The sequence below is a fragment of the Psammomys obesus genome, unplaced genomic scaffold (assembly GCF_907164565.1).
Source record: "Psammomys obesus unplaced genomic scaffold, mPsaObe1.curated_primary_1811, whole genome shotgun sequence".
NCBI classification, from domain to species: domain Eukaryota; kingdom Metazoa; phylum Chordata; class Mammalia; order Rodentia; family Muridae; genus Psammomys; species Psammomys obesus.
Genome location: NW_026585895.1, coordinates 50,430,016 through 50,458,000, shown reverse-complemented (window position 1 = coordinate 50,458,000; position 27,985 = coordinate 50,430,016). Strand labels below are relative to the sequence as shown.

The 27,985-nt window shown below is 52.6% G+C and overlaps 1 protein-coding gene across 4 annotated transcripts; it reads left to right on the top strand.

The window, feature by feature from the left end:
* Positions 1-157: 157 nt before the first annotated feature.
* On the top strand, positions 158-27,985 carry Miga2 (mitoguardin 2). Of its 4 annotated transcripts, none has more exons than XM_055600027.1 (16): positions 158-220; positions 3,709-3,945; positions 5,105-5,315; positions 8,183-8,295; positions 9,019-9,136; positions 9,442-9,578; positions 15,068-15,185; positions 15,930-16,030; positions 16,550-16,665; positions 17,001-17,073; positions 17,198-17,284; positions 21,552-21,650; positions 21,867-22,001; positions 23,045-23,098; positions 23,677-23,793; positions 23,998-27,985. In XM_055600027.1, exons 2-16 carry the CDS (start codon positions 3,850-3,852, stop codon positions 24,202-24,204), a joined length of 1,782 nt encoding a protein of 593 aa, XP_055456002.1. In that variant the 5' UTR covers positions 158-220; positions 3,709-3,849; the 3' UTR covers positions 24,205-27,985. The 4 variants fall into 4 exon arrangements, with proteins under 4 accessions (XP_055456002.1, XP_055456001.1, XP_055455999.1 ...); XM_055600026.1 differs by lacking the exon at positions 158-220 and adding an exon at positions 236-339; XM_055600024.1 differs by lacking the exon at positions 158-220 and adding an exon at positions 2,440-2,491.

The window sequence follows — 27,985 nt, the reverse complement described above, 5'->3', positions numbered from 1 at the left end:
GGGGCGGGACGGAGGGCGGGAGGGGCGGGGCCGACGTGGCCACGTAGCCCAACCCATTGGCCGAGGGTCACGGCGGCGCCGAGAGATCTGGAATCGTTCATTGGTCAGAGCTGTGTCGGCCGGATCGAGGCCACGCCTCCCCCACGCCCCCAGCGGCCTGGTTTGGTTGTGTTGCCGCCTGGAAAGGAGACGCTGCCCTTCCGCAGCGATGGGATCCCGGGTGAGTGTCGCTCACTGCGCGGGTGAGCAGCGCAGCAGGGCCAGGAGCGAGGCTTGCGGAGGATGGAGCCCGGCCCACGCAGGGGTCCGCGGTCCCGCCGGTCCGCGAAGGTGTCCAAGGTGGGATGAGTGGATCCCCCGGACCAGGCGGCGCGAGAGGATGCATGGCCCCGGGGGTAGAACGGGAAGGGAGCTGGGTCAGAGAGGAGACTCCCGGGCCTGGAACGCCGCGGGCATCTAAGCAGGGTTGCAGGTACTCCTCAGCCTACAAGGAGCGGGTGTGCCGGCTGTGAGCAGCGCTGTATGTGGACGACCCTCAAGGATTTCCTAGGGAGGGCAGGGCCGGAGAGGAAGGTCCCTGGCCGGGCCCTCTCCAAGGAGCAGATACTGAAGCTTGGACGAAATATTGCTGAGGTTCACTGTGGGGAATGCCAGGCTGCGTGGGATCCCACAGAGATGTCCCGGGATGGGAAAAACAGGACGTGAGGCCGAGGGTGGCTTAGGGCTTATGGGAACATAGCTAGGTCAAGGTGGGACGAGAGAATGCCCAGGCCAATTAGTAGGGTTGTCTTGCACAAGAGAGGGTGGCCTGAATTGGAAAGCCGGGATATCAGGCCCCCAGGGTGCCTGGGAGTGGAAGAGCAGACATCCTGCCCACTCAAAAATGTGGAGCACAGTTGGAGGCTGGCTGCCCAGGTAGGGCCAGCGTTAGAAGGGAGGGACAGGTAGGAGATGGTGTTGAGCTTGGACCCTTTCTTTCTGTGAAGTGTGACCTTTCTCTTGATGGGCATAGCCAGGGTTAACTGGACTGTCCTGCAGACAAACAGATGACTGGCCTCCATCCCCACTGCCGCCTGCCTTGGCTCTAGAATAGGCTCACCTCCGATTCCATGTGGCTTTCTCAGAAGTTCCAGGACTTCGGATTTGATGTGGGCAAGCAGTGGGCAGTGGCTAGGATGCTCCACCACAGCTTTGGGGCCTCACCTTTGAAAGCCTCAGTTTTCACATCCTTTTGTGGTAAATGATGGTTACTTTGAGCGCTCTGAGAACAGCTGCACTCAGAGATGTGACAGAGAGCTAGTGCGCTGGCCTATTGAAAGGCAAGGAAAAGTCTAGCTCACCCTATCTGGTGTCCTTGTCTCCTCCTCAAGGCCAAGCCAGGCTAGAGGTTTAGAGGAACATAGCTCACTTCACAGCCTCCAGGCAAAATGTCTCCTGCCCTTGACAATGTGGCAATTTCTTTAGCCCTTGAACTTCACTCTGCTGGCCCGCCCTCTGCCTCTGTCGCCCCTCCCTCCTGCCCTGCCCCCCAACCCCCAGCCTTAGGGCTAACTGATAGGGCTGTGTGCCTTCTCCACTCACCAAGGATAAGCTTGTTCCTTGTTCATCTCTTGTGCTGGCCTAGTGAGCTTTGGCTACCCAGGGAGACAGTCCGTCCTGTCCTGTGTGTTCCTTCCTCTGGCGATCCCAGGAAGCATCCTTGAACTTGATCATAGCAGTGGGAGCACCCTGCAGGGTCCTAAGGAACACCTTGTGGAGCTTTGGGGTCTTGGTTTTACATGATCAAACCTCTGATGTGTTCACTGTGAGACAAAAGCAGGACAAGTATCTTGAATTCAAAGCCAGTCTGTGCTACAGCGTGAGTCTCAAAAATAAATATAAACAAAAACAATCAACAACAACAAAAAAAACCCACCACAACAAAATCAGCAGAAACATTTAGCCAACAGGAAATGAAGCATTCCTGGCTTTGTGAAAAGGATGGCATGGTTCTCTGCCTGGAGCCTGAGATCTTTATTTAGAAAGTGGCCTGTGTGTTTAAAAAGGCTGAGAAAATGCTGGAGGCCCTAAGTTACGGGGTGACCTATTTACCCCCCATCTCTGGGTTCTTTCTGCTGCTAGCATGCTATACATGCTGCCTTCTGCTCCCAGGCTTGTTGAGGTGTCTGTGCAGTAGGTTGCTTATCTGCCTGTGGGGACAGAGGGCTGGAGCCTGGGATTCTAGATGCACGTTTGGTGTTCATTTCCTCACTGAAGGCACTCTTTTCCCTCACTGCTACAAGCCAGACAAGTGCTTTAAAATTTTTTGAGATATAGTTTGCCTAAATTGCCCAGTCATTCTTTGAACTTTTAATCCTTCTGCCTCAGCTGGGCTCACAGGCCTGTAGTTCCTGCGCCAGGTGCCCAACCCCGGAGGACACTCTCGTTTGCATCTCTTTGTGCTCATGTGTGCACCTTTGAAGAAAAAATTACATGGATGAGCATTTTGCATGTATGTATATGTCTGTATACCATGCATGTGCCTGGTGCTTTCAGAAGCCAAAGAGGGTGTCAGGTCCCCTTCAGCTGGAGTTACGGACAGTTGTGAGCCACCATGTGGGTGCTGGGACTTGAACCTGGGCCTTCAGGAAGAATAGCCAATGCTTTTAACTGCTGAACCAACTCTCTAAGCCCAAAATGTTAAATATTTTCTGCGTATGGATGTTTTGTCTGCATGTTTATCTGTACACTGTATTCATGTCTGGTGTCCATGGGGGATAGGCCAAAATAGGCAGTGGATCCCCTGGAACCAGAATCACGGATGTGAGCCGCCATGTGAAATAAGGAATTGAACCTGAGTCTTTGGGAGAGCATCTGTTTCTCTTAACCACCGAGCCATCACTCTAGTCTCAACCTTCTTTTGGAAGAAGTTTTTACTGGGGCTGGAAGGATGGCTCAGTAGTTAAGCACACTTGCTTCTTTTGCAGAGGTCCTACCCAAGTTCAGTTCTTAGCACCTACACCAAGCAGTTCACAACTTCCTGTAACTCCAGGTTCAGGGTATCCAGTGCCCTCTTCTGACCTTTGCAAGCATCTGAACATACGTGTCATATACACATACATACAGAAAATGACTTACTTGTGTATATGAGTGCAGAAGCACCTGCTCTAGGCACATGTGGAAACCAGAGAAGAGCTTTTGTGAGTCAGGTCTTTTCTTCCATATCTAGTTTCATTTCTGCTGCTGAGCTAAAATACCCCAGCAAAAGCAGCTTAGGGGAGGAAGGGTTTGTTTTGGCTCACAGTTCCAGGTGGTACTTCATCATTGTGGGGACATCACAATGACAGGCTCTCGTGACAGCTGCTCACCTTACATCCACCATCAAGATCCAGAGAGCAAAGAATGCATGCTTGCCTTTAGGGAATGGGGCTGCCTGCTGTGGACAAGTCTTCACACCTTTGTTAACGTAGTGAATCCCTCACGGATATGCTCAGAGACCTATCACCCAAGTCATTTTAGATTTGGTCAAGTTAATACCACATTCAATCTTGCATTCTGGGGAACTCAGTTGTCAGGCTTGCTCAGCAGGTTTTTACTTGCTTAGCTAGCTCCCTGGCCCAAAGCTTTCCGGCAGGACTGGGTATTGAAAGTAGGGAGGTGAGCGTTCTACCACTCAGCCCCAGCCCTGGAAGCGCCTTCCAGTGTCTCACCTGCTTATCTGTCCATCAGCTCTGTGGGAGGACCTTCTGTTATGTGTGCCCTCATCCCACTGGGGCGTGGATGGTGCCCAGGACCCAGCCAGAGACCAGTTGAAGACATTCTCCTCAGAAGCACTCACCAGGAATTCCCACCTTGGGTGCCGGGTCTGCCATGGCGTTCCGTCGAACTGAGGGTGTGTCCATGATCCAGGCCCTCGCCATGACTGTGGCTGAGATACCAGTGTTCCTGTACACCACATTTGGTCAGGTAAGATGGGTGTGGACCTGTCCAGGGGTCCTTGTCAGCTCTCGTCAAGGCTGTATCATGTGTCTCGGTTAATTTCTCATTGCTGTGACGAAACACCTGGACCAAAGCAACGTAGGGCAGAAAGGTTATTTAGGCTCACAGTTCCAGAGGGTCCATTGTGGGGAAACAGGAAGCTGCCTCCTCACCCTGTGCCTGTACTCAGGACAGAATGGCAGACGCCTACTCAGCAGTGCTTCGCTTGCTTTCTCTGTTCCATACAGGGCATCTTGCTCTGCCCAGTAGTGGTCCCCTCCACAGTTAAGATGACTCTTCCCACCAGATGTCATAAGATAACCGTCGTGGGCGTTCTCACAGGCTAACGTTAATATAGGTGACTCTTCACAGGTACTTCAGGCTTGCCTCTTGATTCTGTCAGGATGACAGTCATTAAGAGTTGGGCCTCAGGGAGGCAGAGGTGGGTGGATCTCTATAAGTTCAAGGTCTACACAGTGAGTCTGGGACAGCCAAGGCTACACAGAGAAACCCTGTCTCAAAAACCAACAAAACAACAACAAAAAAGAGTTGGTCCTATGTTCAAAGCAGGATTACATTAAGACTGACCCTAGTCTTTGTCCTAAGGCTAGGTGACCTCTTGACTTCATAGTTTGTCTATGGGAGTGCTGACCAAGTCTCTTGACATCCCCTAAAGCTCTCTTTCATGGGACAGAGTCCCAGCTGGGCCAGCAGCAGAAGGTGGCTGGGATGAGCCTTTTTGGTTGGAGTGGTCTAGGGCAGTGAATGTCATCAGCTCCAGATATCATTGGGAAATGGGGTCGTGAGAGCTGGGTTTGAGTTGTATATTGGTCACTGTCTGCAGTGTCTTCACCGATGCAAACCCCAGAGTCCTCATTTGGAAGGTGGCAGGGATTCTGACAAGCAACACAGGTCAAGCCCTGTGCAGTTCGCCCCGCAGGCAGTATGTGGGTACACTGGCTCCCAGTATTCATCTCCTCAGCAATGCATTTGCGGTCTTTATAGTTCTGAGTCATGCTTGGAGAGGCTGGCCTGATTTAGTGTTCAGTGTCCCTTGTCACTCTTTTGATGAGCAGAGGAGCACTGTGCCCACACCTAGAGCCTCCTTTTGGGTGACATAACCAGGCCACTTGTCTCTTTCCTCTAGTCGGCATTCTCTCAACTGCGGTTGACACCAGGCCTGAGGAAGGTTCTTTTTGCCACAGCCCTTGGGACTGTGGCCTTGGCCCTGGCCGCCCACCAGCTGAAGAGGCGCCGGCGGAAGAAGAAGCAGGTGGGCCCTGAGGTGGGAGGTGAACAGCTGGGCACGGTACCCATGCCCATCCTCATGGCCCGCAAGGTGCCTTCAGTGAAGAAAGGTAGGTGTTTGGTAGGCGATCCCTGACATGCTCACATCTCAGCACTGTTCACTGTAGGGTCTCAGGCTCTTGCCTTCCTGGCTCACGGCCAAGTTACCCTCGGTAGAAATGATAGTAGAGCCATTCCTTGAGATACTAGGCTCAGTCTTGGTGGATGGCATTGGTTCTGGGTGTCCTTATTGTAGGGGGCACCCAGGTTAAGGACCAGCGATATCAGTTTTCCCGTGGACTAGAAAGCCATGGAGTTCATGAACCCAGTGGCATTTCTCCCATTCTCTTCTTCTGGGTAAAGAAAGGATTTGCATGTGGTGAGAGTCACCTTTTCAGTGTGTGCTGAACTTTGGGACAGTGCCATCATAGAACCAAGCATCTATGGGAAAACCTTTTTAAAATTTTATTTTGGTGTTTGCATATATGCATACATAGGTTTGTAGGTGTGTGCTGTGGTGTACATGTGGAGGTCAGAGGACAACTTGAATAAGAAAGTTCTCTCCTCCTTCCACGTAGGGGTTCTAGGGTCAAACTCGGGTCATCAGGCTCAGCAGCAGGTGCCCTTGTCCTTTGCATCATCTTTTTTAAAATTTATTTTGCTTTTTCAAGACAGGGTTTTTCTGTGTATCCTTGGCTGTCCTGGACTCACTCTGTAGACCAGGTTGGCCTCGAACTCACAGAGATCCACCTGCCTCTGCCTCCCAGAGTGCTGGGATTACAGGCGTGCACCACCGTGCTGTTCCATTGCACCATCTTGCTGGCCTTAGAAAACTCATTCCCTGGTAATTGCGTAACATAGCTGTTTGCTACACTTCAATGACGTGGTGCTCTCTTTCCAAGGCAAGGCGTTCTGTTCTCCTGGGTTCTCGACTTGGGAGAAACAGTTTTCTTGGAAAACAAATTTTAAAGCCAGATGTGACGGTGTGTGCCTGTAATCCTAGCACTTGAGAGTGTGAGGCAGGAGTGTGTAGCACTTAAGGCCACTGTGGGCCACAAAGGGCGACTTTGCCTTAAAAAAACAAAATAGATAAGGAAAGTCAAGAAAGATGAGGAGGGGCTGGAGAGATGGCTCAGAGGTTAAGAGCACTGGCTGCTCTTCCCAAGGAAGGTACTGAGTTCAATTCCCCGCAACTAGATAGTGGTTCATAACCATCTATAATGAGAACTTGTGCCCTCTTCTGGCCTGCAGGCACGCATGCAGACAGACTACTATATAAATAATAAATAAATAAATAAATAAATCTTTAAAGAATGTTTAAAAAAAAAGATAAGGAAAATGAGGTTTATTTATTCCTTGTATGTACATGTGCCGTGGTATACATGAGGCCCTCAGAGGACAATTCTCAGGAGCTGGTTCCCCATCCACCATGAGGCTCCCAAGGGTCAACCGCAGGCTGCTGGGCTTGGTGGCACGCACCCGTACCTACTGAGCCAGCCTGCCGATCCTGTTGCTGACCCTGAGGATTTATTGCTTTATCTTATGTGTATGAGTGCTTTGCCTGTGTGTGTGTGTGTGTGTGTGTGTGTGTGTGTGTGTGTGTGCATGCACATGCGTGTGCACGCTGTGTGCCTGTGGAGGTCTGCAGAGGGGACTGGGTCTCCCATGACTGGAGTTAGAGATGGCTGTGAGCCGCCACATGGGGTCTGGATACAAGCCTAGTTCCTCATGCCTGGCTCCACCATCTCCTTCCTGACTTCACCCCTTTGCTGGATTTCCCCGCTTCAGCGGCATCTGTGGTTAACACAGTCTTGTCATGGGCCGGACCCCGGCTCCTGCTTTTCTCACTTGAAGTTTTTGTCTGTCTCATTTCCCTTTCTGGGAAGAGAAATGTTTCTCTGTCCTTTTATTACTTATTATGTTATGTGTATAAGTGTTCTGCTTGCGTGCATGTCTGCGCCATGTGCACACCTGGTGCCTACGGAGGCCAGAAGAGGTTTTGGAGCCTTTGGAGCTGGAGTTCCAGCCACTTGTAAGCCACCGGATGGGTGCTGGGAATTGAGCCCAGGTCCTCTGGAAGAGCAGCCAGTGTGCTTAACCACTGAGCCATCTCTCCAACCCTCGCCTCGTTTTTGAGGCAGGTTCGCGTAGCCTTGGCTGGCATGGAACACAGTGTTCCAGTTCCAACCTTGAGCTTGTTTTCATACACTATTTACTTTGCTTAATTTGTATGCGCCTGTGTTCTGTGTGTGCTCATGCCTTCGTAGGGGAGTATGAGATCATCCCAAGCAAGTGTGGCGGCCAGAGGTCAGCCTCAGGTGCTCATCTACACCTTTCTTGTAGTGCCCAGAGGTCAACCTCAGGTGCTCGTCTGCAGCTGTTTTGAGACAGAGCCCTATTCACAGCTCCGTTCACAGGCTGGCTGCCCTGAGCCCCTGGGACTCTCTGGCCTTGGCCTCCCTGCTTGCCATACGAGCCCTTGGATCACAGACATAGGCTACTGAACCTGGATTTACATGGCACGTGTGTGTGTGCCCTGGTGGGTGTGTGCAGGTCAGAGGGCAACTCTCAGGAGTTGGTGCTCGCCTTCAGTTGAAGGTTAAATTCAGGTAGTTCTGCCTGGCAGCAAGTGCCCTTACCTTCGGAGCCATGTGGAAGAGAGAGTTCTTTATCAGTCACTCAAGCAGGCACACAGACAAACTGAATAGGAGGTAGGAAAGTGACCCCGCCGTCTTGCTGTCAGCTTGTCCCAGCATTTGCGGCCCTCCTGTGGGCCTGAATCTGGGTTAAGCAGCAGGCCACAGGAAGGGCCCTGTTCCTCTGCTAAATGTACAGTCTTGGCTTAGAGGGTCAGGACACACTTCCGGAAAGATGAGGATGGGGAGGGAGGCTCAGGTTGGAGGATGCACGTAAGATCCATCCACCCTTCTCCTCACAGGCTACTCCAGCCGGAGGGTTCAGAGCCCCAGTAGCAAGAGCAACGACACTCTCAGCGGCATCTCCTCTATTGAGCCCAGCAAGCATTCAGGCTCCTCCCACAGCCTGGCCTCGGTGAGGAGCCAGGGCGGGATGTGTGGGACCAGGGCCCCCAGGGCGTTCTTGGACTTCCGGCCTGTAAGGGAGATGGGAGAGAGGCCCCTTTGCTTCTTCACACCTTAACTCGTGCATTCTGGCTCAGAGCCTGTTGATGGAGGCACCAGTTAGAGACAGGTGTGTAGGTGCCAGAGAGAGAGAGCTTATCAGCAAGCTTGGGTATCAGACATTGAGCTAGTACCTGGGAGGTGTCCAGGATGGGGCAGGGGTGAGGGTCTGGAGATAAAGGAGACAGAGGTGAGGCCCATCTCCCTGGAGCTCAGCTTTGGGTTCACTGACTCATTATGAATTCATTCAGCAAGGACCAGGCTGGAGCGCTAAGCCCAGCCCAGCCCTGGCTCCACTCTGGTGACGCCCTTGCCCTCTGGAAAAGTAGAGGCCACTCTTGTGTTTGAGAGGCCCAAAAACTAGGTGGCAACTATCTCTCCTTGTCAGACTGGTGGAGCAGGGCCTGGGGCCCGGGGAGGTTTCACACATGCCGTTGATCTTGACCTCTATGTTTTTCCACACTTTGACAGTTTTTGTGGGGCATTATCAAGCTGTTCTGAGGATGTGGGTGCTGGCCTAGCTCACTCAGGGGAGGTATCTAGGAGGGCATGTGGCCTGTGGTCCAGGCGATGGGGGTGGGCTTAGAGGGGACCCACAAAGGGCCTCACTTCTTACTGTATCCTTGGTCCCCAGATGGTAGTGGTCAATTCATCCAGCCCCACAGCCGCGTGCTCAGGTTCGTGGGAAACCAGAGGGATGGAGGAGTCTGTGCCCACCACCGATGGCAGTGCCGAGAGCCTCTATGTGCAAGGTTTGGCCAGGATGCTAACCCAGGGCCTTGTGGTAGGGTGGCAGTGTGGCGGGGGGAGGGAGGGATAGCTTTCTAGGAGCCTGGGTAAGGCAGGTACTTTTTCAGTTCCCGTCCCACCCCAGATCCCTCTCAGGGCTCTGCAGCCCTTTCTGCTCAGAAGACACATTCTGCCTGGATAAAGGCCTGAATGCTGAAGTCAAGGCCCACCTGGAGGGTCCTGCCAGGGCCCTCTGCCTCCCTGCCATGCTGCTTCCCTTCGGGGCTGAGACCATGAGACCTGACCCTCTCTTCTCCCGTGTTCTCAGGCATGGAGCTGTTTGAGGAGGCCCTTCAGAAATGGGAGCAGGCACTGAGTGTGGGCCAGAGAGGGGATGGAGGTAGCACCCCCACTCCAGGAGACAGCCTCCAGCACCCAGACACCTCGTCAGAGGCCCCGTCAGAGGTAGGCGGTGTTCCCCAGGCTCTGTGCCAGGTGGGACAGACTGCAGCAGTGTGCCTGCCCCCACAGGCATCCAGGAAAGCTGCACGCAGAGTGAGGGCCTAGTTCACACGACATGCTCAGTGCCGCGCCAACTTGCTGATGGCTTGAGGATCCTTCTCAGCTCTGTTCAGGGGTGGGGAATGGGGGTGACGGTGCAGGTACTGATGCAAGACTATAGGAAATGGGCCTCTGTGCCGTGTTAACCTGATTCTGGGCCTTTGGGTTTTGTTTATTTTGTTTGTTTGTTTGTTTGTTTGTTTTGAACACCACTCAAGTTTTTTTTTTTTAATTGTAATTTCATGATTTTATTTATTTATTTGTAAGACTGCCTTTATTCTCGTTTTTTAATGTGTGTTTCCCTGCTTGTATGTCTTGGACCACGTTGACCAGAGTCCACAAGAAAGTGTTAGATACCCTAGAACTGAAGTTACAGGTGTGAGCCACCAGAAGGGGGCGGGAACCAAGCGTGGGTCCTCGGAAGAACAGAAAGTGCTCTTACTGCTGAGCCAGCTCTCCATCCCCACCCCCGCCCCATTTTTATTCTGGTATTTTTGAGACTGGGTTTCTCTGTGTAGCCCTGGCTGTGGCTGTCCTAGAACTCACTCTGTGGATAGACCAGGCTGGCCTCAAACTCAGAGATCCGCCTGCCTCTGCCTCCCAAGTGCTGGGATTAAAGGTGTGCACCACCACACTGGGCTCTCTGTTTAAAAAGACAAAAATCAAAAAATTAGGAAAAACTGAGAACCTTGCATGGGCCAAGCACACAGTGATCCCAGCCCTGTGTTTGATAATTCTGAGCACATGCGCTTGGCATTGGCTTGTGTAGGCAGCAATACTGCGGGCTGTTTCTGTTTTATTCTTTATGCAAACCCAAAGCCCCCAGGTTCCTGGTCTCTGCCTGAGCAAGGTCAGGTGGGGGCTCCTCTTGGGGAGCAGCAGGATGGCTGGAAAGGGGGTAGGAAATGTCAGTAACCTTAGACATTAGAAATTTGGGGGAGGGCTAGAGAGATGGCTCAGAGGTTAAGAGCACTGACTGCTCTTCCAGAGGTCCTGAGTTCAGTTCCCAACAACCACATGGTGGCTCACAACCATCTGTAATGAGATCTGGTGCCCTCTTCTGGTGTGCAGGCACACATGCGGGCAGAACAAATAAATAAAAATTTTTTAAAAGACTTATTTATTTATTTGACATTTATGGATACCCAATCTGCATATATACCTGCCAGAAGAGGGCTTCAAATCATGTTACAGATGGTTGTGAGTCACCTTGTGGGTGCTGGGAATTGAACTCAGGATCCCTGGAAAAGGAGCCAGTGCTCCTAACCACTGAGCCATCTCTCCAGCCTCCAAATAAATAAATCTTAAAGGAAAAAAAGAAATCTGGGGGAGTCTGGGCTTGTCAGCATACACCCAACACTGGGGAGGCAGAGTCAGGAAGGACACAGAAAGTTCACAGAGTGAGTGCCAGGTCAGCTTGGGTTTCAGAGTAAGACCTTGTCTCAAGCCAAATAAACCAACCCAAGGGGATTTCACAGGAACTTGGTTGCTCGGGTGAGGGGGACTGAAAGACCTGCCTGGGAGGTGTGTACCCCAAGCTCAGGCCAGAACCACCCGGTGTTGCCGGAGGCACAGTGAGGCTGTCATGTGGGGGTTGTGTCTCCTAGCACTGTCTTTACACCTCCACAGAATGGAACCTGCCTGATGGAAAAACAATGTACAGTGCAGGAGTAGGTGGTGCCTGGCACAGACGTGCGAGCGTGCGTACGTGACAGAGAGAGAGAGAGGTGGGCCATGATGTGCATGCACAGATAGTGTGAGAATTGGTTCTCCTTCCAGCTTGTGTGTCCTGGGAATCAAACTCGGCTTATCAAGACTTAGTGACAAATTCTTTTACCCGAAGAGCCATCTTGCCAGCTTTTGTTTGTTTTTGAGACAGGGTCTGACTATGTAGCCCTGGCTGGCCTGGGACTGGCCGTATAGATTGGGATTGAGCTCAAAGAGGTCTGCCTCAGCTGTTTGAGTGTGGGATTAAGGCCTTGCACCATTACATCTGGTTTTCCCAGGCTTTTACTTTTTTTTTTTTCTAATTGCACTTATTTATTTGTGTGTGTGTGTGCGCGCGCGCGCTCACGGTATGTGTGTGCCACAGTAGGCTTGTGGAGGGCAGAGGACAACCTACAGGAATCAGTTCTGTTGTTCCACCGTGTGGGGCCTGGAGGGTGAATCAGATTGTCAGCCCTGGTGACACCTTTGCCTGCTGAGGTGTCTTGCTGCTTCAGCACCCTTTTTGCTGTTAGTTGAGATTTATTTGTCTTGCTTTGTGTGTTTGTATTTTGCCCTCGTGTATGTATGTGTGCCTGGTACCAATCAAGGTCAGCAAAGGGGCCAGGTCCCCTGACACAGGTCACAGACAGTGGTGAGCCACCCTGTGCCGCTGCGAACAGAGGCTGGGTCCACTTAGTTCCGAGCCACCCAACTGCACAATGAGTGAACTGTAACAACGTGTTAAAAATACTGGGATACTGTGCAGTCCAACTACTAAATGCGTTGATGTGGGGAAGGGTGGCTTTAGAATGTTTTTGGGCCACAGCGGCCATCAGTCTCCCTCATTTCGTAACCGTCACACCTACTTTAACGGCCTCCCTCACCTTTCCTCACCTCCGACTCAGCCCTGCGCTCCGGCTTCGGTTTGCATCCTTTGCTGATGTTGCCTGGCTCTCTGTGTGCTGTTGGCTGTCTGTGTGGGTTTGCTCGAGTTTTTTTGTTCCTTTGTTGTTTGGGAAGGCGTGGTGGAGGTGGGGAGACAGCTTGTTGGAGTTGACCTGTCATGTGGGTCCTGGGTCTCAAACTCAGGCTCGTGGGCAAGCAGCTTTATCTGCTGAGCCATGTTGCTGCCCCCACCTTTGGAGAAATGTCTGCTCTGATCCTCCTGTGTTAGCCCCTGTGTGTGCTTACAGACATGCCACTTGACTTTTAACCTTAAAATGGTGGCGTAGAGTTGCGCGTGTTCCTTGTGACGTCTAGGCTCAGCTCTGTTTTCAGATACGTGACTTACACAGATCTCCTTTCCTATGATTTTCATGTTTTTTGTGTTGTTTGTTTTGTTTTGAGACAGGGTCTTTCTACGTAGCCCTGAGTGCTGTCCTGGAGCTCATTATGTAGACCAGGCTGGCCCCAAACTCACTAAGATCCTCTTGTCTCTATCTCCCAAATGTTGAGATTAAAGATGTGTGCCACCATGCCCATGGAGTTTTCTCTCTCTTGCTGGCATCCACTGAGACACACAGACAATTTTATATTCTGGGTTGGAGCTGAAGCTTAGCTGGCTCACCGGGCACCATGACCTGGTTTCCATTCCCAGCACCACATAAGTCAGGTATACACCAGCAATCCCAGCACTTGGGAGGTGGAGGCAGGTTCAGGAACAGCCAGGGCACACAGAGAAACCTTGTGTCAAAAAACAAAACAAGTTGAAGGTTACATTGAGGCCAGGCTGAACTACATGAGACCCTGTCTCAAAACTTTTTTTTTTTTTTTTTCCAATTCTGAAGTTTACTGCATCTGCCATTTTTCCTGTTGGTTGAGCATCTGTGTTAAGACCCTGAATCCTTAGCCACCCATGGTTATTTCCCAGAGAGCTGACAGACATCCTCAGGAGCTGACAAGACAGGCAGGAACCCAGCAGAGTGGTCCATGGCCCAGAGTCCTGCAGGTCTGGTCTAGGTCTCTGCCTGCCATATTTTAGCCAGACACCCTGGGCCACTTCACCACCTTGAATTTCCTCTGTGGAGTGTCCCTGTCCCAGAGAGAGGCTGTGAGGCTGAGCAGCAAGGACAGGGTGAGGCTTCAGTGATGGCCGCCTTGTAGCTCTTCTGGCCCTTTCTCAGGCTTAATTGGCACCTCATCTGTCTCCTCCCTGGGCTCTGGTTACTGTAGCAACAGGCTCTCCTCTGGTTGCCTCCACTTCCATGGAGATAGCAGTCAGGCTAACCCTTGCCTCACCTGGGAACCCAAACCCAAGCATGCCCAGGGTGAAGGGAGTGGCACCCAACTTGCCATGCCTGGGGCTTGAAGTCACAGTAGCAACACAGCCACAGAAGTCACAGGGGCTGTCTCCCCGTACCAGCAACCACCCTCCACCTTTTTTGTTGTTTTTTTTTCCCCACCCTTCACCTTTAGTGGAGGCCCTGCCATGCCTCCTCGAGAGCATTCTCCTGCCGCCTGGGTCTTCCAGGACAGCCAGCCCTTTTCTGAGCAGCTTGTTACCCGCAGGCCATAACTTTCATGTAGTGGAGTTTCCCTTGCCTGGTAACACCCAGTAACAGTGACTACTGTCTGCACCTGCCTCCCGAGTCCCAGGAACCCTCTTCACGAGGTGACACTGTTCTCAGTCCTTTCTATAGGTGTTGAAGGAGGCCACAACGAAGGGCTTGCTGGGTACGCAGGATCTGCCCTCAGTGGGGGACTTCAGTCCAGCCATCATCTTGAGTCACCTAGAGACACAGTGTTTTCCAGGAAACGTGTTTAGCCAGGCAGCCAACAAAAAGGCAAGAAGAGGGGCTGGGGTACCACTTGGCTGGTAGAGCGCTTACTTCCCGTGCAGGAAGCACCAAGCGAAGTCTTCAGCACCACGTAAACCAGGTGTAGCGCCCCACGCTTAATCCCAGGGTCAGGAGGCGGAGGTAGCAGGATCATCTTTGGTTACATAGTGAGTTTGAGGACAGCCTAGGTTCTGTCTTAGGAAGGAGAAAGCAAGAAAAAAATGAGATCAATTTGTTTATTTTAATTTTATTTTATTTTCGAGGTTTCTCTGCCTAGCCCTTGCTGTCCTGGAACTCTCTATAGATCAGGCTGGCTTCGAGTTCAGAGATCCACCTGCCTCTGCATCCTGAGGTTACAGGCGGCTGGCACCACCACACTGCCTGTTTTTTGCTTGTTTCTTTGTTTTGTTTTGTTTTGGTTTGGTTTTTGAAACAGGATAGCCTTGGCTGTCCTGGACTGACTTTATAAACCAGGCTGGTCTCCAGCTTTTAGAGATCCACCTGCCTCTGCCTCCCTGAGTGCTGGGATCACAGGCGTGTGCCACCACGCCATGCTCTCTTGTTTTTTTGGAGACAGGGTCTTGCTGTGTAGTCCTGGCTGCCGGGAACTCACTACATACCCCACATTGGCCTCAAACCTGAGGTTCTCCTGAAGGGCTCCAGGAGTTCAGGTGTGCGCCATGGTGCCCTTCCGACTGAGATACCTTGTATTTCTGGCATCGTGCTGTGTGTGTATTCACACCCGTGATACTGGTCCTTAGGCACATGTGGCACGTGTGGTGCTTCCTGCTGTGGGCGGCACAAGTCTAGTGTTCTGTTGGACCGAGAGCCGACTCTACTTTCTTGGCCCTCCCTGTCTGAACGGGGAGCTTGGCAGCTCCGGGCTAAAGGTCATTGTTTTTGTCATAGCCAGAGTCACAACGGAGGGAGTTTGCTGAGAAGCTGGAGTCCCTGTTGCACCGGGCCTACCACCTGCAGGAAGAGTTCGGCTCCACCTTCCCCTCTGAGGGCATGCTGCTGGACCTTGGTGAGCAGGGCCACAGGCTGCCACCGGCCTGAGGTGCCGGGAACGGAGGTCGGGGATAAGGCAAGAACTCAGGTGTAGTTCCCAGGGCTGCAAACAAATCGAGGTTCCAGGATCTCACTGAACAAATAGGGAACCTGAGGTATCCCCTTAAAGATGGCAGGCAGACACTGAAGCAAGAGGAGGCTCAAAGAGTCCATAGTTAGTGTGCCTTGCTGGCCTCCTGGGGACACCCTCAGGCTGTGTCCACACAGTCTTCAGGCGTGTGTTCACCTGGCAGTTAGCCAGAAGCAGGCTGAGTGCCACAAACAGAAGTTCTCTTGCCCCTCGGCAGAAGTGAAACAATGTGAATCTCCGAGAGGGAAGCCGCGTCCCCTGCCCATCGTCCCTGCCGCGTGTTCAGCCTTCCCCAGGGTGCACTGTGGGGGCATGTGGGCTTCAGAGAGGGCTCGCCGAGTGCTGCAGACCACAGCCTCTTGGCTTCTTGGCTGGCCTCAGTGTGGCTTTGCCCACTGGAAGAGCCCTGTTCCCTTGGACCTTCCTCTATGACAGAGGTTGATAGGACCACATAGAACGTGAATGGGTATCAAGATGTCCCTGTTGCTATCACATAGCTCTGGGCAGCTCTGTGACCTCTGCCAACATCTGCCCCCGACAGAGCCCCGGGGGTCTGGGTAGTGGCACTGTTTGCCAGGATTCCTGCCAACACCATGGGGTGGTTCTCAACCCAGTCTAATTCCCTTCCAGAGAGGACCCTCATGCTGCCCTTGACAGAGGGCTCACTGCGTCTGCGGGCCGATGATGAGGACAGCCTGACCTCGGAAGACTCCTTTTTCTCAGCCACTGAGGTGACTGGGATGGCCTGGCCTCTGGGTCAACACTAGGTTGTAGGGGGAGTAAGGTTATTTTCTTGGGTGGGAACCAAGCCACCCAGGGTACTCTGAAGATGCTAGACTGGGGAGGCCTGAGGACCAGGGGTTATGGATCTGCATAGTCAGAGGAGGGGTTCCCCTGTTGTACCCCAGGGCTCTGAACCACACCCATCTCTAGCTTCTCTAATCCATTCAGTCGTTTGGTCAGCATTAGTCTGCTACCATGCTGGGGCAGAGGTCATGGTGTCTGTGCTTGAGACAGGAAGATGGGAGCATGTGTCCAGGAGACGTTTCCTTTGGGAAGAGACCTGGAGCTAGGAGTGCTGAAGTCTAGGCTAGATGTGAACCTAGGCCTCCCGTCTCATGGGGCCAGTGTGCCTTTTGCATCTTCATGATGGGTCATAGGTAGGCCCCTAGGGCGGCCGCTGTTGGAGGGGCCCAAAGCTCTGTCCCCTGTGGGGTGCTGCTCACTGGCCTCCTTGGCCCTCTCTCCAGCTCTTTGAGTCCCTGCAGGTCGGAGATTACCCATTTCCTCTCTCCAGGCCTGCTGCTGCCTATGAGGAGGCTCTGCAGCTGGTAAAGGACGGGAAAGTACCGTGTCGAACACTCAGGTGAGAATGTATGGAGGCTGTGGTGGCTCCAGCCACCCAGGGAAGAGGTGCGGAGGTCCACAGTGACCAAAGGAGGCTGAGGTCAGCCCAGGCACCATAGCCATAGCTGCCACCTGTGCCCAGGTCCACACGGGACAGTGTGGCCCCAGAGACCATCCAGTCAGCCTCTGCCTTGGCTTGGGAGAGATTGAAACATAGAGGGAAGCTGGCACCAGCCTGAGGCAGGGCCAGGTTGGACCGTTCTTTCCTCCTCCTCACCCAGGGTACACCCTACCCTCTATTGAGCCTTTGCTAGGCAGGACCAGGTAGCATGACACCATCTGTCCCCTCCTCAGGACAGAGCTGCTGGGCTGCTACAGTGACCAGGACTTCCTGGCCAAGCTGCATTGTGTACGGCAGGCCTTTGAGGTGGGTATGGTGCAGGGGCCACTGGGTGGGCATGGGCCTACCCATAGAGGGCCACTCTGTACCCAGCCATGACTGCCCTCTCCACTGCTCTGGGAAGCTGCCAGCTCAACCTCTTTCTTTTCAGGGACTTCTAGAAGAGAGGAACAACCAACTCTTCTTCGGGGAGGTCGGCCGGCAGATGGTGACAGGCCTAATGACCAGGGCTGAGAAGGTAGCTGGGGTGGGACTGTTGTTTCAGATTCTCTGCCCCACAATCTCTTCCTCCACAACCTTAGTTCAGGCTGGGCTTTTGCTTTGTTTTGTTTCTGTTGACTGGCTCTTTAACACCATACACTTGGGCCTATGAGGTGGCTCTGTGGGTAAAGCCACTTGTTCCACAGGACTGGTGACCTGAGTAAGATCCCCAAAACCCATGGTGGAAGAGAGAACCAAGTCCCCAGACTTGGCTTCTGGCCTCTTCTGGCCTCCTCATGCAGCCCGTGGTATGGCTGTGTCCACACTCATGTATCATACACATGAACACAGTACTAATTTAAACATACCTGGGTCTGAGAAGAAGGCTTGGTGGGTAAAGGGCTGCCTGTGTAAGCATGAGGACCAGATTTAGAACCCATCTGTTACAAAGCAGTGGTAGAGTGTGCTAGAGTGTGTTGTACTTCTGGTGCTCGAGAGGTAGAATGGCCAGATCCTTGGGGTTCCCGACCAGTCGTCCTATTTGGTGAGCCCCTAACCCTAGTGAGAGACCCTGTGTGAGGAGCGACTCCTGATCTTCTGTCTGCACACATACAAACACTGTATGGCCAAGTGCAGGAGTCCTGGCACCTTCCTGTGGCCATGGGTGCTGGGAGAGGGTTGTGGGTCTCCCTTCCTCCCCCCACACCCTGACCTCGTTCCAACTTGGGAAACTAGAGACTTGAACTCTTTCTTTACTAGGTGACTCCCAACAGTACAGCTTCATAAAACTGACCAATTATGAAACGCAAGCCAGGTGGTGGTGGCACATTCCTTTTAATCCACACACTCCAGCAGAGGCAGGCAGATCTCTGTGAGTTCTAGAACAGGCTGGTCTATGGATGAGTTCTAGGACAGCCAGGGCTACATAGAGAAACCCGGTCTTGGAAAACACACAAACAAACAAATAAGAGATGCAAACTACAGAAGGTCCCGTGCATCTGCCAAGGTGACCCTTGTTGAAGGCCCAACCGTTCTTCTGCTCCATGTATACTCTGACCATGGGTGTCACTGCCCCCTCCCCAGCCTGTGCCCATGCCAGCATCTTGGAGTTTCTGCTTGGTGGTATCACAGGGTGACTCCTCCACCTTACATGCCAGTATGCTGTGGTCTTAATCACTGGATGCATCGTGCAGCTGGGCTGTGTGGCCTGTTCCCCGGTGGGCAGACTCCACAGGGACCTGAGAGGTCTTTGTCTCAGGTCCTGTCCGGACTTTGAGGGATCTTGCTAGTTCACTTAGGTCCTTGTTGGCAACACAAAAGAGTTTGTGTTCTCACGTCTTGGCAGATACTGGTTTTTGTAATCTTATCCTTTATCACTCTGTTCACTGCTCCACAGCCCTTTGCATGTGAAAGAGGTTGTGTAAGTTTTCATATTTGTAAAAGGAACTTTTATTCACCTGTTTCGATTGTTGTCTCAGAGGTTACCGCCTTCTTCTGCTCACCTAGGCCTGGTCCTGGAAGCTTCTAGCCTCTGTACAATCTAACCCAGACCTAACGTTTTCAGCCTCTGAGACTTACTGCTGAAAAAGCCCACCCTTTCTTGTCTTTCTGAGCTCTGGCTGGTTCAGCTCAGCTTTTCTGGCTCAGACTCCTCTCCAGGCTGACTTATGTCATCTGACTTTTCTCTTGGCCTCTGAATTGCTCTGCTTGACCTCAAACTAACTCCAGCAATCTTTTAATCTTCTGGCTTCTCATTCTCTGGCTCGTTCTGTCTTCACCTGTGTCTGGCTTGTTATCTCATTCAACCTCTCTGTAAAATTGCCTCCTCTCAAAAAAAAAAAAAAAAAAGGTTTATAAAGCCAGCTGTGGTGTGTACACCTGTAATCCCAGCACTGGGGAGGCAGAGGCAGGAGGATAGCTGAGTTCGAGGCCAGCCTAATGTACAAGGACAGCCAAGGCTACACAAGTGAAACCCTGTCTTAAAAAACTACCTCCTTACTCATTCTCTGTGTTGCTCTCTTAAGTAGTTTCCCTTTCCTCTCTCCTCGTGAGAGTTGGGCATATCGTATTCTGTCCGATCTTTTTACTTTTTCTGCCACTCAATTGAGACAACACTTTTAAACATGGGTGCCTTCCTTCTCTAAACTAACTTCACCTTCATTGTTTGGATTAAAGACGTGTGCCACCATGCCTGCTCCTAACCTTTTTTTTTTTTTTTTTTTTACCTGAAACTTGCATAGTCCATACCAGGGCTGGCCTTGAACTCAGATCTGCTTGCCTCTGTCTCCTGGATTAAAGGCCTGTTTCCTGGATTCCAGCCAGATCACACAGACCTAGAAAGTTTTTGGTTGTGATCTCTTATGAGAGCAGCCATGTTTTGAACTAAAATTCCTCTACTTGTATTTATCACCCACTTGCGCCTTTGTTAAGGGATTGGAGCGAGTCTCTTGAGAGGTTCTTCTGTGACACAGGCTGGCTATGTGGCTGAGGATAACCCTGACTCATCCTGCGCTGCCTCCCAGGTGATAGGATCACAAGCATGCACAGCCCTGCTCAGTGTCTTTACTTGCTAATTACACCTAAAACGTTTATTTTGTGTGCCTGAGCATGGGGCATGGGTGAGGGGTGCACACACACACACACACACACACACACACACACACACACACACACACCACCCCACCCCCCACCCCCCACCCCCGTCTACAGGTGAGGGTCGGAAGACGGCTGGTGGCCATTGGTTCTCTCCTACTGTCTGGGTTCGGGGCCGAGCTCGGGTTGTCGGGAACATGGCAGTGCCTCTACCACTCCCTGGTCCTCTTGCATTTCTGAGGCCGGGCTGGCTTCACACTCATGCCAATGCTCCTGCCTCAGGAGCATTCCTGAGGTTCTGCCAGAGCAAAGCCATTGTGCAGGCTGTCCCTTCGGTCCTCCTTGCTCTCCCTTGCTGGAGGGATGACCTAAAAGCCCTGCGTCTGCCCTTGTCCTGCACTGCTTGAGCCCTCTAGCCCAGCTGCCCTCAGTCATGATCTGAGTGCTGACCTGTGGCTATGCTGTTCATCCTTAGCCCTGTGCAGCTTGGGGCACTGGGGTCTTGGATGCATAGGAGACCATCTGCCTGCTTTGGACCTTTGTGTGTGCTGTACCTCTGTGCCTAATACATTTGTCCTCAGTTACTTTTTAGTTAGACAATCTTCATAGAAGAGAATATGAGAAGGTGTGTTTAGTGTTTAATGACAAAGAAAATGAACCCCGGGAGTTCCAATCTCTGGCCTTACCACCCTCCCTACTGCTTATGGTGCCCTTTGTCCTCTCCACCACGCAGTGATGCCCATGATGGCGAGGATTGTAAACCCTAACACCTGAGGCCCTGACAGGCACTGCGTTTACCTTTGCCAGGTGATTGCCAGTGGTGCCATCTGTCCACAGTGAGCTCTAGGCTGCCGCTTCATGTCTCCATTTGCTGTCAGAGCAGATAAGGAAACAGTCTGGAGAGGGAGAGGAGCTTTCCTAGGCCACTAAGCAAGTGAATATAGAGCCAGGCTTTGCAGTCAGGTTGGCCAGGTCCACCCTATGCCCTTAGCTGGCTCTCCTTGGCCTTTCGGAATACAAGAGATAAGTGACGTAGCCTGAGGCCAGGCTGTGCTGAGCAGGCTCCTTCTGCCTCTGCCCCAGTCAGTCTTAGGCTTTGTTGTCTTACAAAGCAGAAAAGGCCCATGGGCAGCTGCTGAGCCCCATGACAGGAGCACTCATATAGCCCTATCTGGGCTCCCTGGATAGATCTTCGAAGACATTAGCTCTCTGGCTCTGGATTTGTAGCATCAGGGCTGTTTTGTAACCATGCAGTCTTCAGCCAAGCCTGTGTCTCACTCTAAGTATACATCGATGTGTCCTGTGTCGGCCACACTCCAAGCTAGGTAAGCCTGAGCCATGTCCCCTCCCCCTGTAAGAGAGTGCTTCTGTGCCTGGGGCCGGGCTCCTCCCTTCTCAACCCTTAAAACTACACCTTCTGGGTACCTCTGAAGAGAGGTCATGTAATAGGGCTGGGCCTGGCCCAGAAGGCTATAGGAGTTTAGTAATGAGCCAAACCGAGACCTGGCTGGGTGCCCTTGTGCCGAAGCTGCCCCAGACACACCCTTGCTCTCCTGAAGGTTCAGGCAAAAGATACCTCCTAACCTCTCTGGGGTAAGGCCCCAGCCCTGCTTGGCACATTTTTATCCACAGCCCAGCCTGCCTGTGACTCTTATCCAGCTGGGTCTCACAACCAGCTCTCCCACAACCAGAACTGGCTGTGCTTCTCACAGAGTCCCAAAGGCTTCCTGGAGAGCTACGAGGAGATGCTGAGCTACGCCCTGCGGCCTGAGACCTGGGCTACCACCCGGCTAGAGCTGGAGGGCAGAGGGGTGAGTCCGCTCATATTGAGCTCCTGGGGTTCTTCAGAACTGAGGACATTTTGTTGGGAGCTTATGCTCAACACTGCGTCCATTCCTAGTAGCCGAGATGGCTGCCAGCTGCTCTGAGCCTGGGTTCCAGCCAATTCCCCGTGTGTTGCACACAGGCCCCCTCTGGCCTTGGCTGTGTGCACGGCAGCTCAGGTGCAGCCACCCCCATCCCCACAGGTGGCATGCATGAGCTTCTTTGACATTGTGCTGGACTTCATTCTCATGGACGCCTTCGAGGACCTGGAGAACCCCCCATCTTCGGTGCTTGCTGTCCTGCGGAACCGCTGGCTGTCCGACAGCTTCAAAGAAACAGTGGGTCATCCCTCTCCCATATGTGCCAGTCACATGACCTTGGGCACTAGTCCTCTTGTCCCTGGAGTTCATTTATCAGTCCTTCCACTCCTGGGCCAGTCCCTGCCCGCTGAGATTTGGGATGTCAGGCCCAGGCTCTCTCCAGACTCTCAGGTGCTTCCTGCTGCCCTGGTTCTGGCAGAGTACACATTTCCCTCTGTATTGTACCTAAGGGGATGCAGAACCCTCACTCTGGGCTGGCACTAATTACATTCATTTTAATGCATCCTCTTAAGTTACAGTAGAGGCGAACTCATCCCAACATCGCCACCAAAAAACAAAACAAGCAAAAAACCCCAAGGCCACTGGTAACACCGTGGTGCTGCTGCCATGGCTGATCTTCAGCTAGGCCATTTATAGATGCTCATGGTGGCTCCCCACAGCCACCCGGTGAGGTGGGTGGGGTGCTGTGTCACAGCCATTTTACAGAGGAGGAAACAGGCTTGGGAAGCCTCAGTATCTAAATGGAGTTCTGAAACAAAAGGGTTAGAGCTTAGATTCAAAACTAGGTGTGTATGGTGAGAGATGCCCAGTGCATAAGAGCGCTTGCTGCTCCTGAAGAGGACCCAGGTTTGCTTCCTAATGCTTACATGTGCCTCCCAAGCACCTGCAAGCCCAGGGGATTCGCTGTCCCCGGGTACACGTGCAGTGCACAGACTCATGCAGGCCACACACATTAAGTAAAAAATTGGGCATCTGGCCGGGCAGTGTGGTGCACACCTTTAATCCCTGCGCTCAGGAGGCAGAGGTAGGTGGATCTCTGTGAGTTCAGGACCAGCCTGGCCTACAGAGCGAGTTCCAGGACAGCCAGGGCTGTTACATAGAGAAACCCTGTCTTGAAAAGCAAAAGAAAAGAACTAGGCATCTGTTGCCAACTTTAAGGTAAAGAAGCAAAAGCAAAGCTCAGGCACGGGTGGGTGAGCTGTGCGAAGAGCTCCTCCTGGGCCAGCACTGGGGTCATGCTTAGACTCTTAATTCTCCAGTGGGTCTCACCTGTGTTTTAGGCCCTAGCCACGGCATGCTGGTCTGTCCTGAAAGCCAAGAGGAGGCTCTTGATGGTGAGTGAGTGATTGGTGAGGCCCCTTGGGGCTGAGCTGGGTCCTGAGTGGCCAGAACTCCTCTGACCACTTGGACTGAATGGGGAAGGGATAGGTGGAGCAAAGCATCCCAGAACCCCACACCGACCACCCACCTTGCCACTGTATACCACTTGGCCAGGTGCTCCACCCCGTTTCCTTCCTGGGGAGCATCCATCAGTGTCCTGGGACTCAGCAGAGGAGAAGTGAATCCTGGGAAGGCAGGAGTGCTAGTGTATGGGAGTGGCCAGTGGCCACAGGAGTCGGGGAGCACAGCGTTTCTCTGTCCCAGGAGGCCGCTGCTCTCTGCACTGAGGGTCGAGTAGCTGAGATCCATTACTTCCCATGGCCACCAGGCTCTACTGCCCAGTCAGTACCAGTTGCTGGGACCAGTGCTCAGCCCACGTGGGCGGCTCTCAGAGGAGTCTGTTAGCCTTTTCTGCAGAGCCTATCACTTGCCTAGGGTCACCCAGCCAGGACATAGTGGGCCTTTAGATGGCCTTTAGATGACCCCTGGTCCCCAACTGCAGCCTGGTCCTTAGCCCTGCTCCTTACCACAGGTGCCCGATGGCTTCATCTCCCATTTCTACTCCGTATCGGAGCATGTCAGCCCTGTGCTGGCCTTTGGCTTCCTCGGACCCAAGCCGCAGCTGGCGGAAGTCTGTGCTTTCTTCAAGGTACATGGCAACAAGCCCTGCTTTCCTGCTGTTACAGATACCCCCTCAGTGCCAGAAGAGGGGTGGGGTCCTGGGCTGCTCTAGATGAAGCAGGCAGGTTCCTGAGGATGGGAGTGGGCTGGGGCCTGATCATTGAGAAAGGGACTTTGTAGGATGTGGGAAATGTTGCAGGACCCAGGCCCAACACGAGTCTCCCGCCCCCAGCACCAGATTGTGCAGTACCTGAGGGACATGTTTGACCTGGACAACGTGCGATACACGTCGGTGCCAGCCCTAGCGGAGGACATCCTACAGCTGTCCCGGCGCCGCAGCGAGATTCTGCTGGGCTACCTGGGCGCGCCAGTAGCTAGTAGCACTGGGCTGAATGGGCCACTGCCCCGAGAAAATGGGCCCCTGGAAGAGCCGCAATAATGGGGACAGGCTGGAGGGGAAAGGTGGCTGCCTGGGCCTCAGTCACAGGGGTGATGGGAGACAGAAGGCTGCCCCTCCCTTCCTTTGGGTTGGCATCCAAGGGCCAGGGTGGCCAAGGGCCATTGTCCCTGGGCCTGTTCCACCCCCTCCTCTGGGAATCCCAACACCCAGAGGACAAATTCCATGGAGTGGAACCACTAGGAGCCTGTCCAGCTGCCCTCAGGGTTCCCTGGGCAACAGAGGCAGGCCAGAGACAGCAGGGTCTGACCAGGAGAGACAGTGAGAGAGGAAGGTGTGCTATAGAATTGCTCTGAGTGTGGACCACAGAACCCCAACCCCTCTGGGCTGCAGACAGAGGGCAAGAAGGTGATAGGTGAAGGATAGGACATGCAGAGCTATGTGGTGACAGTCAGAGGGTCCTGGAAGAGGCGCTACCTCTGGCTACACATTGCCAGCACCCAGGCTCTGGCCAGTACAGAAATCCCCATCTGGGCCATCCAGACATAGGCTTGCCCCACCTGTGCTCACGTGTGAGCCAGGGCTATCCCTTCACAAACCCAGGCACCAACCCAGGACACCGGCCTCCCACAGTCCCACGCCCTGCCATCCTCTGCCAGCCTCCAAAGATGGAAGAGGTAGGACTGGCTGCTTCCCATTCCCCTGTGAGCCTGGCACTCCCTGGGCAGTGCTAGGCTCCAACAGAGGGCCCTAACCAGAGCTCACAAAGGCCTATCCCCTGTGTTGCCATCTGCTGCTCCAGAAGTGAGGATCTAGAACTCATGGCAGAGGATGACAGAGGACGCACAGCAGGCCAGCCCCTCCTCGCTTCTGACAAGAAGCTGGACTCAGCACTTTGCCTTCAACTCTGTGCACACGTACCCTGGGCCGCACGGTGGCACAGAGCCCACCTCAGGGCTGCTGCCGCCCAGGGTCCTGCCGACAGTCCTGCTAGCATCTGTCACAGCTGCCACAGGGGTCCTGGCAGCCCTCTCCTTTTGCCTGAGCTGGGAAGTTTTTATTTATTGCCTTAACACTTTATTTGGCTGTCTTCCCCCCACCCCCTTCTTCCAGGTTGTGAGACCTGCAGGAGAAGAGTGCTGTTCTGGTCTGGAGTTGAGCACTGGCTCCTAGGATCAAGTGCCTCTCTCTGGAAGGGGAAAGGGCTCCCCAGGGTCATGAGGATGCAGTGAGGAGAGGGTGTCTCTGGCTCCAGGTCATCCTCTCTGAGGCCTGTGCTCAGAAGGGAGCAGCCCTCACGCACTCAGTCTTGACATTCCATTCATTTGCACTTAACCCTGAGCTGTGAATGTATCCCTGGGCCAAGGCCCACTCTGACTTTCCCTTAATCACACAGCAGTGGCATTTCCATCTTGTCCTTGTCATGTGTCCATGCACTGGCCTCTAGCACTCGATGTCACAAATCCCAGTGGTAGGGTGTGTGCAGTGACTGTGAGTCAGATAAAGGATCGAAATGGACTCCTCTCTGTGTCTTGCTGGGCGTAGGGGTGGGAGCCGTGGCGAGGCAGGAGCAGTGTGCTGCAGCGCTGGAGACCTGCCCGCTGATGCAGCAGGGGGAGGTTCCAGGAGGAGCAGAGGCAGGAGCGGCCTGACAGGTCCCTAGGGATGACAAGATGCAGATGTGAAGTGGGTGGCCTGCCCCTCTGGTCCTCAGTTTCCACATCTGTAAATCATGGGCATTGCACCCAGCCAGGGTTGAGAAGGGAGAGCCAGGTGATGACAGCCCATCAGGTCTTCATGGGCATCTGTCTTGCATAAGTTACTACTGCTGTGATGAAGCACCACGACCAGAAGCAACTTGGGGAGGAAAGGGTTTATTTCCCTCACAGTCCATATAACAAACAGCTCATCATCAAAAGCAGTGAGGGCAGGAGCTGATGATGAAGCCATGGAGGGGTGCTGCTTACTGGCTTGCTCCTCGTGGACATGAAGGCCAGCCAGTTTAGCTGAATCATATATCTGGGTTCACTGAGAGATCCTGCCTTAAACATGAAGTAGAGAGCTGATTAAGAAAAACATTCAATATCGACCTCTGTATAGTGTGCATATATACAGACACACAGAATATTTTTTCTTTTTGAGACGGCATGTAGCCCTGGATGTTCTGGACCTTGGTATGTAGACCAGGCTGGTCTACATATCTACAGAGATATGCTTGGCTCTGCATCTCGAGTGCTTGGGGAAGGGAGGAGATGAGGCATGAAGATCAGATCAAAGCCATCTCTAGCTACACAAAACGTAAGGCTAGCCTGAACTTGAAGAGATCTGCTCTACCTCCCAAGTAATGACAGATACCTATTAAATTTATTAATAAGCAAGTTGGGCATGGTGGTGCACACCTGTAATCCCAGCACTCTAGGAGGCTCAGGCATGCAGATCTTTGTGAGTTAGAGGCCAGCCTGGTCTACAAAGAGTACAGGACAGCCAGGGATACACAAAGAAACCCTGTCTCAAATAAAATAACAAATTATTAATAAGCTTCAAGCACTATAGCTGGGCAGATACTCATCTATTCTAACTCAGCTCTGCTGACCTGGCCTAATTCCCAGCCATGTGCCCTGCTACCTGAATTCTTAATCTCACCCTGGCTGCTCCTGCTCCATCTTTGTCCTTATGGTGACCCTCTCTCCTAGAGGCTCTGCTTCTCTCTCCCCTAGGACCTCTTTCCTGGGATCAGAAGTCACAGCCTAACTGTCCTTCCCCACGATAGGTTGTTCAGCTCTTTATTAACCAATTAGAGGAATAGAGGACATTTTTTACAGTGTATACAAGTGCTTCAATAATAATGACAATGCTGATGTCCAGGCTGCAACCAGATCTCTAGATGCAGAAATCAGCATTTGAATACACAGTGTGCAAAATGACCTCCAATAAGACCCTGTCTTAAGAATACAAAGGGAGAGGTGAAGTACACACCTATCCTAGCACTAAGGAGGTGCAGATGAGGCAGTCCAAGGCCATCTCTGGCTACTACATAATGCTAGGCTAGTCTGGTTACACGAGACACTCTCAAAGGTGAAACTAACAGGGCAGGGGATGTGGTTCCTGGGTAGAGTACCTGCTGGCATGCCGGAAGCCCTGGGGGACTCTGGTGTAACCCGGAATCTAGGTATGGTGGTGCACACCTGCGAGGCCAGCTCTGTGGCGGGGGAAATAGGTTCACAAGGACAAGATGGTCCCCAGCTCCAAAGCAAGTTTGAGGCAAGCTGGGACACGAGGCATTGTCTCAAACGAATAAGCGGTAGGGGGCTCCTTGAGACCCCGTCACCAACGTGACAGATGTCACTCCAGTGCTGGGAAACAAGTGGGCTTTAAACAAGGCAAGCAGTTTGTTTAAGGAGCTTTGTTGGGGTGTGCTGTGGACCCCCCAAATGCATTATTTTAAGGGTTCCAGCAAGGATACAGAGGAACATACCAGCTACCACAGTATACTTGTAGAACATTTCTATCAGCCTCTCATGCTTTCCAAGGCTGCCACCAGCTCTCTCCCCTTGCTTTTTCTGGACCTTTTCCACAAATTGGATCATGTCATATGTGGTCTTTGAGTTGGTGCTCATGCTGGTAGAAATGTTTTTTGTTGTTGGGTTTTGTTGTTGTTTTGAGACAGGGTTTCTCTGTGTAGCTGTGGCTGTCCTGGAACTTACTCTGTAGAACAGGGTGGTGTAATAGATAACTTATATATATATATTTTCCCTTCTAATCACTAGCTCTAGCTCCCAAATAAGTGACACAAAGACTTAATAAATTTATTAATAAGCTTTAA